Here is a 12,182-nt window from a genome sequence, read left to right on the forward strand (position 1 = left end):
CCTTCAGGCTGTTTGTGACCATCAGGGCCGCTTCATCGATACGTACGTGGGCTGGCCTGGATCGGTGCACGACTCCAGGGTGCTCCGCCACAGCCCACTGTACGCTCAGTCATCCTACCCTCCTCCAGGGCATTTCATCTTGGCCGATGGAGGATATCCATGCCTCCGAGGCAGGTGCAAGGTGTGGGAGCCCAGCGCTTTAACAGCCATCATTCCAGGGCACGCTCCATTATAGAGCGTGCTTTTGGAATGATGAAGACAAGGTTCCGGTCCATCTTTCTGCAAGCGCTGGAGGTGCACTACACCTTTGTTCCTCATGTAAGTTACCAGCCAGTGTTATATTAAATTTTTTTTTTTTTCAATATCACAATATACTAAATTTATATATGCTATTGCAGGTTGTGACAGCATGCACCATCCTTCACAACATCTGCCTCAGTGCCGGAGACGTGTTGGCACCTGAGGATGAGCCTGAGGACGATGTGGAGGAAGATGAGGGGGAGGCTGACATGGAGGCCGTCAGCGGTGCTCAGTGGCGGGACCAACTCTGTGCTGAGGTGTCTGCCCTGGAGGTTGTACCACCAGGTCATGACTACCTTTAACAAGCAAGTAAACAATAACTTTAATATCTTATTTAAAAAGTACTTTGTCATGAAAGGATTGGATTCAATTTCTCCTGTTTACATATTTATTAATGCATGTTACAGATGTGACAGCCGTTGATTGAGTCGCTCTGCAAACCCTGCTGGTGGACGATGTAGTGGACAATGGGAGGAGACATCCTGAAGCTCTCTGCAGACCACCCTGTGATGTTTCACTGGTCAACCAGAGGACCAGCCACGGATCTCTGCTGCACTCCATCCATGTCTCTCATCCTTTCAGCGGCTCCAGCAACACTGCCAGGGACTCCCGTTGTAATTAAACATAAAAATGGTCCAATACCTGGTCACTCAGATTAATCCTGCAGTGATTTGTTAAAATCTGTTGTCCTGTAAATAGTTCTGTAAATAGTTTCTGTATGTTCTTGAATTTTGTTACCTCAATTTTGTTTTCTGAATGTTATTAAATAATTATACACTTAATTTTCTTTACAAATGTTCCTTTTACTTTGAAAAGTATGGAAAATAAAAAAGAAATACAATGCATGAGAGGTATTTTTTTCAAACAATTTATTTCAAACAACTGAAGCTAACAATGGAAAAAATTTAATCCCTCCCACCCCAAGAAAACAAAAAAAAATTATTTGGGGACCAAACGCTCCAGAATGGAGAAGAGCCTGTCCATCCTCTCCTGGCTCTCCTGTGCCCTCCTCTCTTCAGCCTGTGCTCTCCTCTCTTCAGCCTCTCTCTGCTGCCTCATGTCCTCCCTGATGAGGTCTAACAGCTCCTGGTCAGTGTCCCTTCTCCTCTTCTTCGCTGCTGGCTGCCTATCTCCTTCCCTCTCTTCTTCCTCTCTCTCCTCTTGGTCAATCACTGCTGCACTTGGCCCTGGAGTGTCCATAGGGATGGAGGCAATAAGGACAGGGGGGCAAATTGAAGGCCTTTGTCCTAAAACCTCATCCATTTGGACAAACCAGGGCCAAGTAGCAGCAGTGGGCTTCCCACTCACTCCCTCTCCTGACCCTGGATACTTGCATTCCTAAAGACAAGTAAAAATCTAAACTGTTCACAAAACATGTAAGCTTAAACCTAGGATTTTTTTTACCTGTTACTAACAAAAATATTATTGTCTATATATGGACATACTTTATATTTCTTTTTTAAATTGTCCCACTTTTTCTTTGCTTGGGCTGGTGTCACTTTTCCAAACAGGCCCATCTTCTCCAAAACTATCCTAATGTAGGAGAAAAAGAGAAAATATTGGAATTGTGTTAATCACAGATATCAAAACGACAATTGTGGAACAATACTGTACAGAATTATACTACAACAGGACAAGAGAAGTAAGAAAATATTTCAGCTGTTTAATGACTGCAGGAAATGTTATCTGTACTGCACAAAACAAAAAAGAAACAAAACTGCCTTGATATTACAATGGGATTTCTAAATAGATTTATTCCTGTACCTCCATCCCACAGTGGCAGAGTTCTTTGCTCCGGTGAAGAGCTCATCGTTCTCTCCCCGGAGCTTTATAAACACTTCTGTCTGCTCTTTCGTCCCTAGAAGCGTTAAAAACAGCTTCAATCACTAACAAATTAGCTGTGTGTAAGGGGATATTTACACAGGCAGTAAGGAAGAAGCTAGTTTACTAAAGTAATGTATTTTTTTAACATATAAACGTACAAATGTAAAAAAAATGCTTAACGCTAAAACAAAATGCCTAACTAGACAACCACTGAAAAAATTTTGTTTTTTTTGGAAAAGCCAGTTTTTAAAAAACTTACATCGAAAAGCATACTCCTCTCCCTCTCCCACTCCGCTACCGCTCGCTTCGTCCGCCATTACGCTCTGCCGAAAAGAATTATGGGATAGGTAGGACGGGAAAGGATCCACCACACCCATCCTTCCAATTCGGGGAAAAGGAGGACGTATTTGTGGGCCGCATTTGAAGGATCCTACGAATTTGGACAGCCTTCGTCGCGGCGCTGTGACGTAACATCCTTCAAATGAGTACTCCGAAGGATGTAGACCCTGAATTTGGACACAGCCGTTGACGCAAGTGCTAAGATTCCAATTGGCCAAGAGAAAAAGTGCTAAGATTCCGATTGGCCCAGAGAAATGTCAATTATAAGAATTATCCAATAATGTTTCGCAATTCTAGCCTGCATGGCAGTTTACTGTGGCGAACTAGCTCATATCAAGCCACGAGCTACTGGTAGCACGTGAGCGACGTGTTGGAGACCCCTGCTAGAGCTCCGCTTTGTAGGCTACAACTCTTTGAAATAACTTTCTGCGGCCAGCGTTTCTGGAAATGAATGAGGGTAAACACTTTTTAAGACCTGACTAAATTAAATTTAAGACCTAGGATGAAAATCTGGCCGTTTTTAAGACTTTTTAAGGCCTTAAATTTAAAGTTCAGAATTTTAGACTTTTTAAGACCCCGCGGAAACCCTGTATTAAAACGAGGGAACAAATAAGTCGTCGTAACAACTAATTATTTAGATCAGTGGACAGGGCGCATAAGAACAGAGAGAGAGCCCCGACCGCGCGCGCGCGCACTCTCACCGCCTTCAGACAACGCGAGCGCTGTATATTGCTCTCTCTCCCTCGCGTATTAACACAATAGTAAAAGGTCGGAAGACCGATTGTGTTTTATAGATTAGTAGTTTGTTCATATAAAGTGTTTGATTAGCAAGTACATGTTAAGGAAATGCATAATACAAATTGTATGGGTTAATGTAACAGTAAACGGACTAAAACTGTTGTGATGAAACTGCGCATGCGCGGGGTGAAACTGCTGGGGTAAAACTGTAGCTCTGCGGCTCTGCAGACAGATATTATTGTTGCAAACAGACAAGCGGATTTCGCCTCAGACGCGCGTCAATTTCGCTCTGGACGCGCGAATGGATTCAAAATATTCAAGCGTCCCAACTAGACGCGGTAGACGCGAATTTGACGAGCTATTCGCGTTTGGTGTGAACGCACAGTAACGTGGTGTTTTTTAAATGTTTGATTGTGTTCGTTGTGTTGTATGACGCGAGGGGCTTTGCAAACATTGCATTAGCTGTCTTGCTCTGCGGTGTTTCCTTTCCAGTGTGAAGTATTTCCACACAGCGGACATGTTGGCTAGCCGCAAAAACTGCGGGATGGATTTCCTGAGTGGGGGCGTGTCTCATAACTCTGTGTCTCATTGAGCCGCGCCTCCGTTCAGGAAATCCATTCCGCAGTTTGCAGAAAGCTAACAGACTAGCTGGCGGCAGGCGGGAATCACTTTTTGAGTCATTTCAGCATACAACGTTAAAGCACAGACATGTCTCATGGATATCGGATATTTCCGCAGGTTGGATCGGGAAAATCCGATATGTGAAATACGCTGGTATCGGTTCCATCCCTAATTTCAGTGTATAATAAATGCATGCATCACCAATCGTGCACCTGTCCTGTCCATGCTGCTGGATCCTTCCTCATCTGCACATCCTGCCACAGCACCCTTTTCACTGCGAAAAAGGTCTGTTAATTTGGCGCATTTAGCTGCCTCTTGTGCCAACATTTTTTTCTTTTTCATTCTTATTTTTTCGGCCCCACCCATTTCTTTCTCTTCTTTCCTTCTTTTCGCCATTTTTGCCGTCTGTCTCTGTTGCATTCACACAAACCCAAACCTAACCAAAAGTAAACTCCTTTGATCGGCGCCTTTGAGCCAATCGGATGTCAGGAAAAACGAGGATCAGTCTAAGTGGGAGGGGCCGCTCGTATCCCCCCTCAAGATTGGAAGTATTGGTTTGGCCCGGTCTGTTACACACATACACAGACACACAAAGCGTTACGCTGCAGCTGAGCGGCCGGCCAGGCCGGTACGGTAGCGTATCATAGAAATTTTTTTTAAAAACTTTTTGAAATGGACCGGCCGTTCGGGATTGTTCCCGGTATTCCCGATTGCCAATCCGCCCCTGGGCTTGTGGCTGTGGGAAGCTACATGAGAGCTGTGGTGTAAGTTTAGTTGCTTCACTCAGTAGGTAATAAGGATACTAATGTCAGTAGTGACAGACTTTTCTTGTTTGTTCATTCTATACATTGCATATAATGATGAAAGAAACCAAAAAAGTAGTTAGTTTAATTAACTTAAATTAAGGAAAACATTTCCACGTAATTAGTTTAGGTCGGTACAATAAAAATGGTGCAAATTAATTTAAACAAATAATGTTTTGTTGAGCCAACTTAATAAATTTGTTTCTTAATTTAAGTTCATTGAACAAACAGAGCACTAGCACATGTGTCTGTGTCTGTGTTCAAAACACAAACATTTAAAATGATTATATATTAATAATAATAATTAATTTATCTGTAGATTAAGTCCAATTCAATAATTGGTTTCATCAGTTGACAGCCCTAGTTACAATACAAGTCATCATTTGCTCTGTCACGTTGGATACTCTGTTTAGAATTAAGGAACAGAGTTACTTAATATTTGTATCGCTGTAGTTGAAAAAAATGTAAATATGTGATGACTCTACTGTGGACTATTTAATACACCATATTACAGTAAACAAAAAAAGATAAAGCTCTATAAGGAAAGGTTCCTAGATCTGAACTGAACAGAAATCTAGCATTACTGCAGATCAAACAGTAGAGCATGGCACTGTCCATATTAAGGTTGTGGGTTAAATTCCCTGGTAATATGGGAACTGATGATGATATGTCTTGTTGTAAGTCACTTTTACAAGCGCAGACAACAACAGCAGACTGCCCTAGTTTCAAACCAATCAGGTTAAAGGCAGTTTATCATGGTGCATTTGTGGTTGCCTTATATTTCCTATTCAGCCTGCTAGCTGTACTTTTGTTGTTTTGGGTACTGTTTGTACTCTAAAAATCCTTAACTCGTGCACACTTTTTTTTTTTTTTTTATACTTCACATCAATATAATGTTCCTTTCTAGTTTTCAGTATTGACCAAATTGGATTACCTTTAATAACAAACACAAGACGTGAGCTTCACACTATGCCCTAGTTTGATCGATATCTATACTTTTGAGGTATCAAAACCATTTACTCTGTTTACTGAAATATTGGTCAGAAACACTGAGAACAGGTGTAGAGGAAGAAACTGACCACAAACCACAAACACATACCAATGACAGAAGTCTGTGCATGTTTGTACAGGTTTGGCTATACTTGTTGTGAGGGCAAAACATCCTCCCATATATAATATTATATGCATAATATGTAATATAATATATTAATATAATATAATACATATAATATATTATAATATATAATACATAATATTTCAATATTATGAATACCAACTAGTGAGGCCATTTTACTGGTCTTCACTAGTTTAAAAGGCCTTATAAATCGTCCAAAACATGTTTTCACAGCCTGGTCTCATTGTTAATACGTAGGTATTAAATTAATATGTTACATTTACAGGTGCAAAAGTGAACCGTACATTTTTATATGTTTGATAGATGCGGAAAGGTACAATATGGACGTATTGACAACATTTAAACATAAATATTATGTATTAACAGCTAAAGAAATGTCAAATATTTACAAAACTTTTATTTCTACCAGAAAGACTCGGGAGATAAAATGATGTAACAAAGCATACATTTATTGACAGCTCAGCAAGCATTATTATAAAGTTCTTTGGCGTAGGCCCTGTCCATAGTTCGTAATCCGAGGGTAGCGAATCTGCATCTCCTGCCTGAAGACGAAGGCAGGGGCGCAGCCGACCCCCCTGGGAGGTAAGGACAGGACCATCCTGGTGGTGGTGGGGAGGGTGGAGGTTGTTGTCGCGTCGGCATCTGCGAACTCAAACGTGTAAGTACCGATCTTTTATACGAAAAGTATAAAGACGTGATTGGATAGTAATGAAGGTAATAAGTGACGAAGTAATTGAGTCTTCCTGGCAGAACTTAAGCTAAAGCTTTCATTTCTACCAGAAAGACTCGGGAGATAAAATGATGTAACGAAGCATACATTTATTGACAGCTCAGCAAGCATTATTCTAAAGTTCTTTGGCGTAGGCCCTGTCCATAGTTCGTAATCCGAGGGTAGCGGATCTGCATCTCCTGCCTGAAGAGGAAGGCAGGGGCGCAGCCGACCCCCAAAAGTAGGTGGATTGTGAAACCACCGGGACGGGGCCAGCCTCCCCCCAAAATTGGATAGAAAAAAAGATAGAAAGAGAGTTACCATAATCAGTATGATAAACGTTAGATTAAATCCTCATGTGCCTATGTTTAATTGAGTTTAATCTTTTTTTTTATTTTTATTTGTATTTTTTTTATTTATAGGCCACACAGATATAGTCACATTAGGCCAAACATAAACAGGCCTCGATAGACCACACAGACAATGCAACATTGGGCTATACATATTCGGGCCTCGATAGACCACACAGATATAGGGCCCTATTTTAACGATCTGAAACGCAAGTGTCAAGCGCAATGCGCAAGTAACTTTGTGGGCGGGTCTTGGGCGCTGTTGCTATTTTTCCGGCGGGATAAATGACTCTTGCGCCGGGCGCAAATCTAAATGGGGTTGGTCTGAAGTAGCTTCATTATTCATAGGTGTGGTTTGGGCGTAACGTGAAATAAACCAATCAGAGCGACATCTCACATTCCCTTTAAGAGCAGGCGTGCTTGTTCTAAAGCGGATTCCTATTATAACGGCGGATTTGCCAGGCGCACGACAGGAGCGGTTCACAGCCGAGGAGACCGACGTTCTCGTCAGGGACGTTGGGGATGGAGAAACACACCCAAATTAACTTTGGTTAAACAGGCGTATGATAATTTGGGTAACTGTGTAAGCTAGATGTATGCTTTTATAATAAAATGTCTATCTATCTATCTATCTATCTATCTATCTATCTATCGTAATAATGTATGATTTGCAAAAATGATAACTGCTGCGTCTGTGTGTAGATGAGAGAATCAAAGTGTATGCGTGTTGTGCACACGCTACATTGATTAAGGCCAAGCATGCGCCCTTAAAATAGCATATGAATAACATGCGCAACGCGCCACTGACTTTAAACTGTTTTTTTTCGGTCAGTGGCGCAATTGTTTTCTAAACCTGTAAAATAGCATGAGGGAACGTTTGCGCCGGAACACGCCTCCTCTTTGCGCTGAACCGCCCCGGGGAGCACAAGTGTATTTCTTAGTTAAAGCTACAATATGCAAGAATTGTTTGCCGCTAGAGGGCGCTACATTCCAAACAACAACAACGGCGTAGCTTGATGACGATGTGAAGGAGCGTGGAATGATGGGAACTGTCGTTTTAAACTCCACCGTAGATGTAAATCAGTCAGGCGGGAATCGAAAAATCATGTTCATGGATGAGGCTAAGGTCTTTTTTTATAATGACATGCTTTTTGTGGCGAGGGGGGCGTGGTTCAGCGTGGTCTGTAATGGGAGAGAGAAGAGACGAGCAAGTAGGTCAAGTGCAAATGACGAATACCTGTGTCTTATTGCTGTGATCCGCGTGGAGAGACCGCTTTTAAGCCGCGCGCTGGAACGAGAGAGAGACTGGAGAGAAAATTGGACGCAGAGAAAGAAAACGGTGGATCCGAGCTCTCATTTTTGAACTGTTTTGTGCCGTCGCGGTTGCCACGGTGAATGCGCGTTGTGTGCGAATTTTGTTTGTTTTGTTTTATTTTAATAAAGTACGAGTCCCAGTCACGCCGACCCCTGTCTTCTTCCTTCCTGACTCTTGAACCTCATCACACTTTTATTTCATCAAAATGAATTAACCGCAAGAAAAGTAAGGTTTAATACTATATTGATTATCATAGATGTTACTGTATGTCGAATTCATTGTTGTGATAACGCTGCACAGTTTTATGTGTTCTAAACAATTGTTGTAAAAGTACATTCGAACATACCCACATCATTTGCCAAAATACTGATTAATCTTTATGTATAACACATGCTATATTTATTTACATGGCCATAAACACCAGACGTGATAAACAATGTCAATAAACTAAACACAAATCTAAAGCAATAATACTTCCCTTACATAAACATAACTATTACCGAATGCTACATTTGGAAAATATAAAATTAAGCATGCTTTGTCGACAGAACCAGCTGCAATCGGTAAAGAATAAATGTGTTCCATAACGACTGCACGAAACAAGCTAACGTTTGTTGCTTGATAGACGCTACAACTACAACTTCTGCATTTGTCCAGGACTCCACGCAGTACGAGCGGAAACCGAGGGTAACGCAGATATGACGCAATTGACTGGCGACTCCCAGCTCCCCCCTGCTCTAACGCCCCGTTTCCTTGGTTAAAATCTCAATTTTCTCACGATTTAAAAATAGTTGGAAACATTTGGGATATTGTAAGTAATCAACTTAACAAAATATATAACACTGGCCTTGAGATTATGGGATATTTTAATGCAAAATTCTTGCATATTGTACCTTTAACCGACGTGCGTCTGTGGAGGGAAAAGTCCGCTTTGCGCGGGTGCAAAATAGGAATGATACATGCGTCGGTGTACAAAGTCAATTGCGCTGGGTGCAAGATAGGGCCCATAGCCACGTTAGGCCAGACATAGACAGGCCTCGATAGACCACACAGATATAGCCACATTAGGCCAAACATAAACAGCCTCGATAGACCACACGGACATTGCCACGATAGGCCGGACATAGACAGGCCTCGATAGACCGCACAGACAAAGCCACATAGGCTATACATATACAGGCCTCATTAGACCGCACGGATATACTCGCATTAGCCAGACATAGACAGGCCTCATTAGACCACACAGACACATAGAGATGAGGCCACGCAAGGCCGTTACCACCAGTAACACCACCACCAGTAATTGCATGGAATTTACCTGATTTGTTACTGGAGAGCTTGCTGAGCTTCGAGAATGGTTTTTGAATCAGGTCTGATGTATGATTCAAATGCTGAGGAAGACCATCTGCCCATGATCTTCATAGCTGACGTAGAGATTCCTCGTTCAGCTGCTGTAGTAGCTGCCCCAATTCTGAATGAATGGCCGGTATAGAGAGAGGGGGATAGACTGCAGCTTTTGATAACAGTGGTTAAGTGAGTTCTAGAACAAGCCTTGGAAAGGGGTGCTCTGTTAGGTAATATAAATAGCGGTGCGTATTTAGAAGTTCTAGGCCGGATTTTAAGAAATTTAACCATAGCTGTGAAGAGACAGAAATTATTATTGATTTTTGAGAATGTTAAGGTAACGCCAGAACCTTGAGCATCAGTTTTGGAGTGCTTAAGGAAGAGTGTGAAGAATTTAGGTCCAAAGCGTAGATCTGAAAAGGAAATGCCACGGGCAGGATCGAATTTATTAGTTTCTGAAGTGAATTCCCCTGGACGCATAAACCCGTAGAAGGCAGATAAAAACACTGCCTCTAGAAGAATATTAAAGGTGCTATAAGCGATCTCGGTTGGCGTAACCCTTTTGTTGATGTTTGAATTATTATCAAACAAAACGGAGGCTAGCTAGACCCTCCCTCCTCCTCATCCGCGCACTAACCCCCGAACCCCACCCCCACATCATTCTTGTCGGTTATTGGCTGGAACAGTTTGTTATGTTTTGTGGTGCGGGTCGCTCTGTTTGTTGCTCAGTTTGTTTTTGCTGCAGTTTGTGGAGCGTGGGCTGTCTGCAGAGACCGTGTTTTTTTACAGTGTGTTCAGGGGACAGGCAGCTAGCGGATAGTGAGGAGATGTTTGCGGTATGTGAAAAAAAATGTTTTAGCCTAAAAAACGCGTGAGATCGCTTATAGCCCCTTTAAGGTATGTAGAAAGAAGGCCATTGCGGACAGAAATAATTAATCTTTGCAATAAAGGCAGGGTAATAGGCAGACGTTTGTCTGTAATTTTGCTGGAAGATTTAGCTAACCCCTTAAGTAGTAATCGAACGGATGATTCAGAAAAAAGGCTTTGGAAATTAGGATTATAATATTTAGCGTAGAATTGGATGCCGGCGAGGAGTCTGCGAATAGAAGAAATTTTAAGATTGCGATTTTCAAAATTAAAGACGAGAAGGAGCAAACGGTTGAAATTAGGATAGGAAAAACAGAAATTTGGAAGGAGAAACAAAACATTAGAAAAGCGGACCATGCAGACGTATAGGCTTTGAGTGTAGAGGGAGCGACGCCTTTAGAAATGTAATGTCTAGCTGACGTAAGCAAGTCATTTAATTTAGTACTATGTCTGCTAACGGAGGGCAGGTTGAAGGATCCGGGTTGGCTGAGGGGCACAGCTGTCTGAAAGTCTGAAATCGAAATCGAGAGAGCGCATCAGCAATAACATTGCAGTGGCCGGGTATGTGTTCAACTTTGATAATGAAGTTGAAAACAACAGATTGCCAAATTAACCGTCTCAGAAAAGGCATGATCTTGAATGTTGGAAAATTCTTCCCTTATCAATGATTGGACGCATAAACTCAATTAAAATGATCTCCCTTCCCAAATTTTTATACTTATGTCAAAATCTCCCCATTTATCTCACCGCAGCATTTTTTAAAGACCTGGACTCAATTATCCTGTCTTATATTTGGAATGGCAAAAATGCCAGAATTTCAAAGGCACACTTACAAAAGTCTAGATTAGAGGGAGGATTGGACTTGCCTGTATTTAAACACTATTATTGGGCTGCCAATGTTAGGGCATTAATGTTCTGGCAACAGGGATCCCTGGATAATCAGACACTTACAACCCCTTTGTGGCTTAAGATGGAGGTCAACTCTGTGAATAATTCTTCATTGCCAGCTATGTTATTTTCCAAGTTCGAAAAGCCAGAGTCCTATAAGAATTTATGCTTTGTGGTAAAACAGTCAGTAAGAATTTTAAACCAGGTTAGGTGCTTTCTAAAACTACCAAATACATCAGTACAAACACATATATGTTTTAACTAGAGTTGAGCCGGATACTCGGCTGAAACGAGTATCCGGTACGGATAAAGCACTTTTGTCGAGTACAAGTATTATACGAGTAATACGAGTCAATATCTGTGCTCGGATTTAAAAAAAAAGAAAGTTATGTTGAGATTAGGGCTGGGCGATATATCGATATAAAGAATATATATATATATAGGCTATATATTTTAAATGCGATATGGAATTAGACCATATCGCATATATCGATATAGTTCAAATTTGCGCTGTGATCCTTGCTCCAAGCCAGCTGACCCGGAGCTCTCTGCACTGCTCCCCGCGCCCCTGCTCCTCCTATTCCACTTTGCGTGCGTGTTTAGAGCATGTTATGTTATAACATGAAATAAAGTCTTTCACCTCAGAAAAACGGACTTTCTTGTCCTGTCAGCCGTTATACTGTAGTCGTAGCGCATACACAATTGCACGCGCAAATGCGGCGGCGCGCGCTGTGTATCGCCTCACTGTATATAAAGTGCAAAAGAAACTACGAGCATGCAACGCCGTTACGTTGTAAATTACACGAAATAAAATAAATAAATTGCACAAAATATTCCATGTTTCATTAACAGTTCTGCCAGAAAGACTCGGGAGAATTAATGCTGTAGCATAGACATTTATTAATGAGCTCAGCAAGCAATCAAATTCTTTGGCCGAGGCCCCGTTCAT

General features: G+C 41.7%; 1 protein-coding gene across 1 annotated transcript; it reads right to left on the bottom strand.

The window, feature by feature from the left end:
• Nucleotides 1-1,098: 1,098 nt before the first annotated feature.
• Nucleotides 1,099-2,501, bottom strand: LOC311289801 (uncharacterized protein; the record flags this gene model as incomplete). The annotated part of the gene is made up of 4 exons (XM_084408047.1): nucleotides 1,099-1,638; nucleotides 1,746-1,833; nucleotides 2,065-2,158; nucleotides 2,384-2,501. The coding sequence occupies 4 exons, from the start codon at nucleotides 2,499-2,501 to the stop codon at nucleotides 1,240-1,242; spliced, it is 699 nt and encodes a 232-aa protein (XP_084264173.1). The 3' UTR covers nucleotides 1,099-1,239.
• Between the last annotated feature and the right edge of the window lie 9,681 nt (nucleotides 2,502-12,182).

This window comes from Rutilus rutilus (assembly GCF_951802725.1).
Source record: "Rutilus rutilus genome assembly, chromosome: 4".
Lineage (NCBI taxonomy): Eukaryota > Metazoa > Chordata > Actinopteri > Cypriniformes > Leuciscidae > Rutilus > Rutilus rutilus.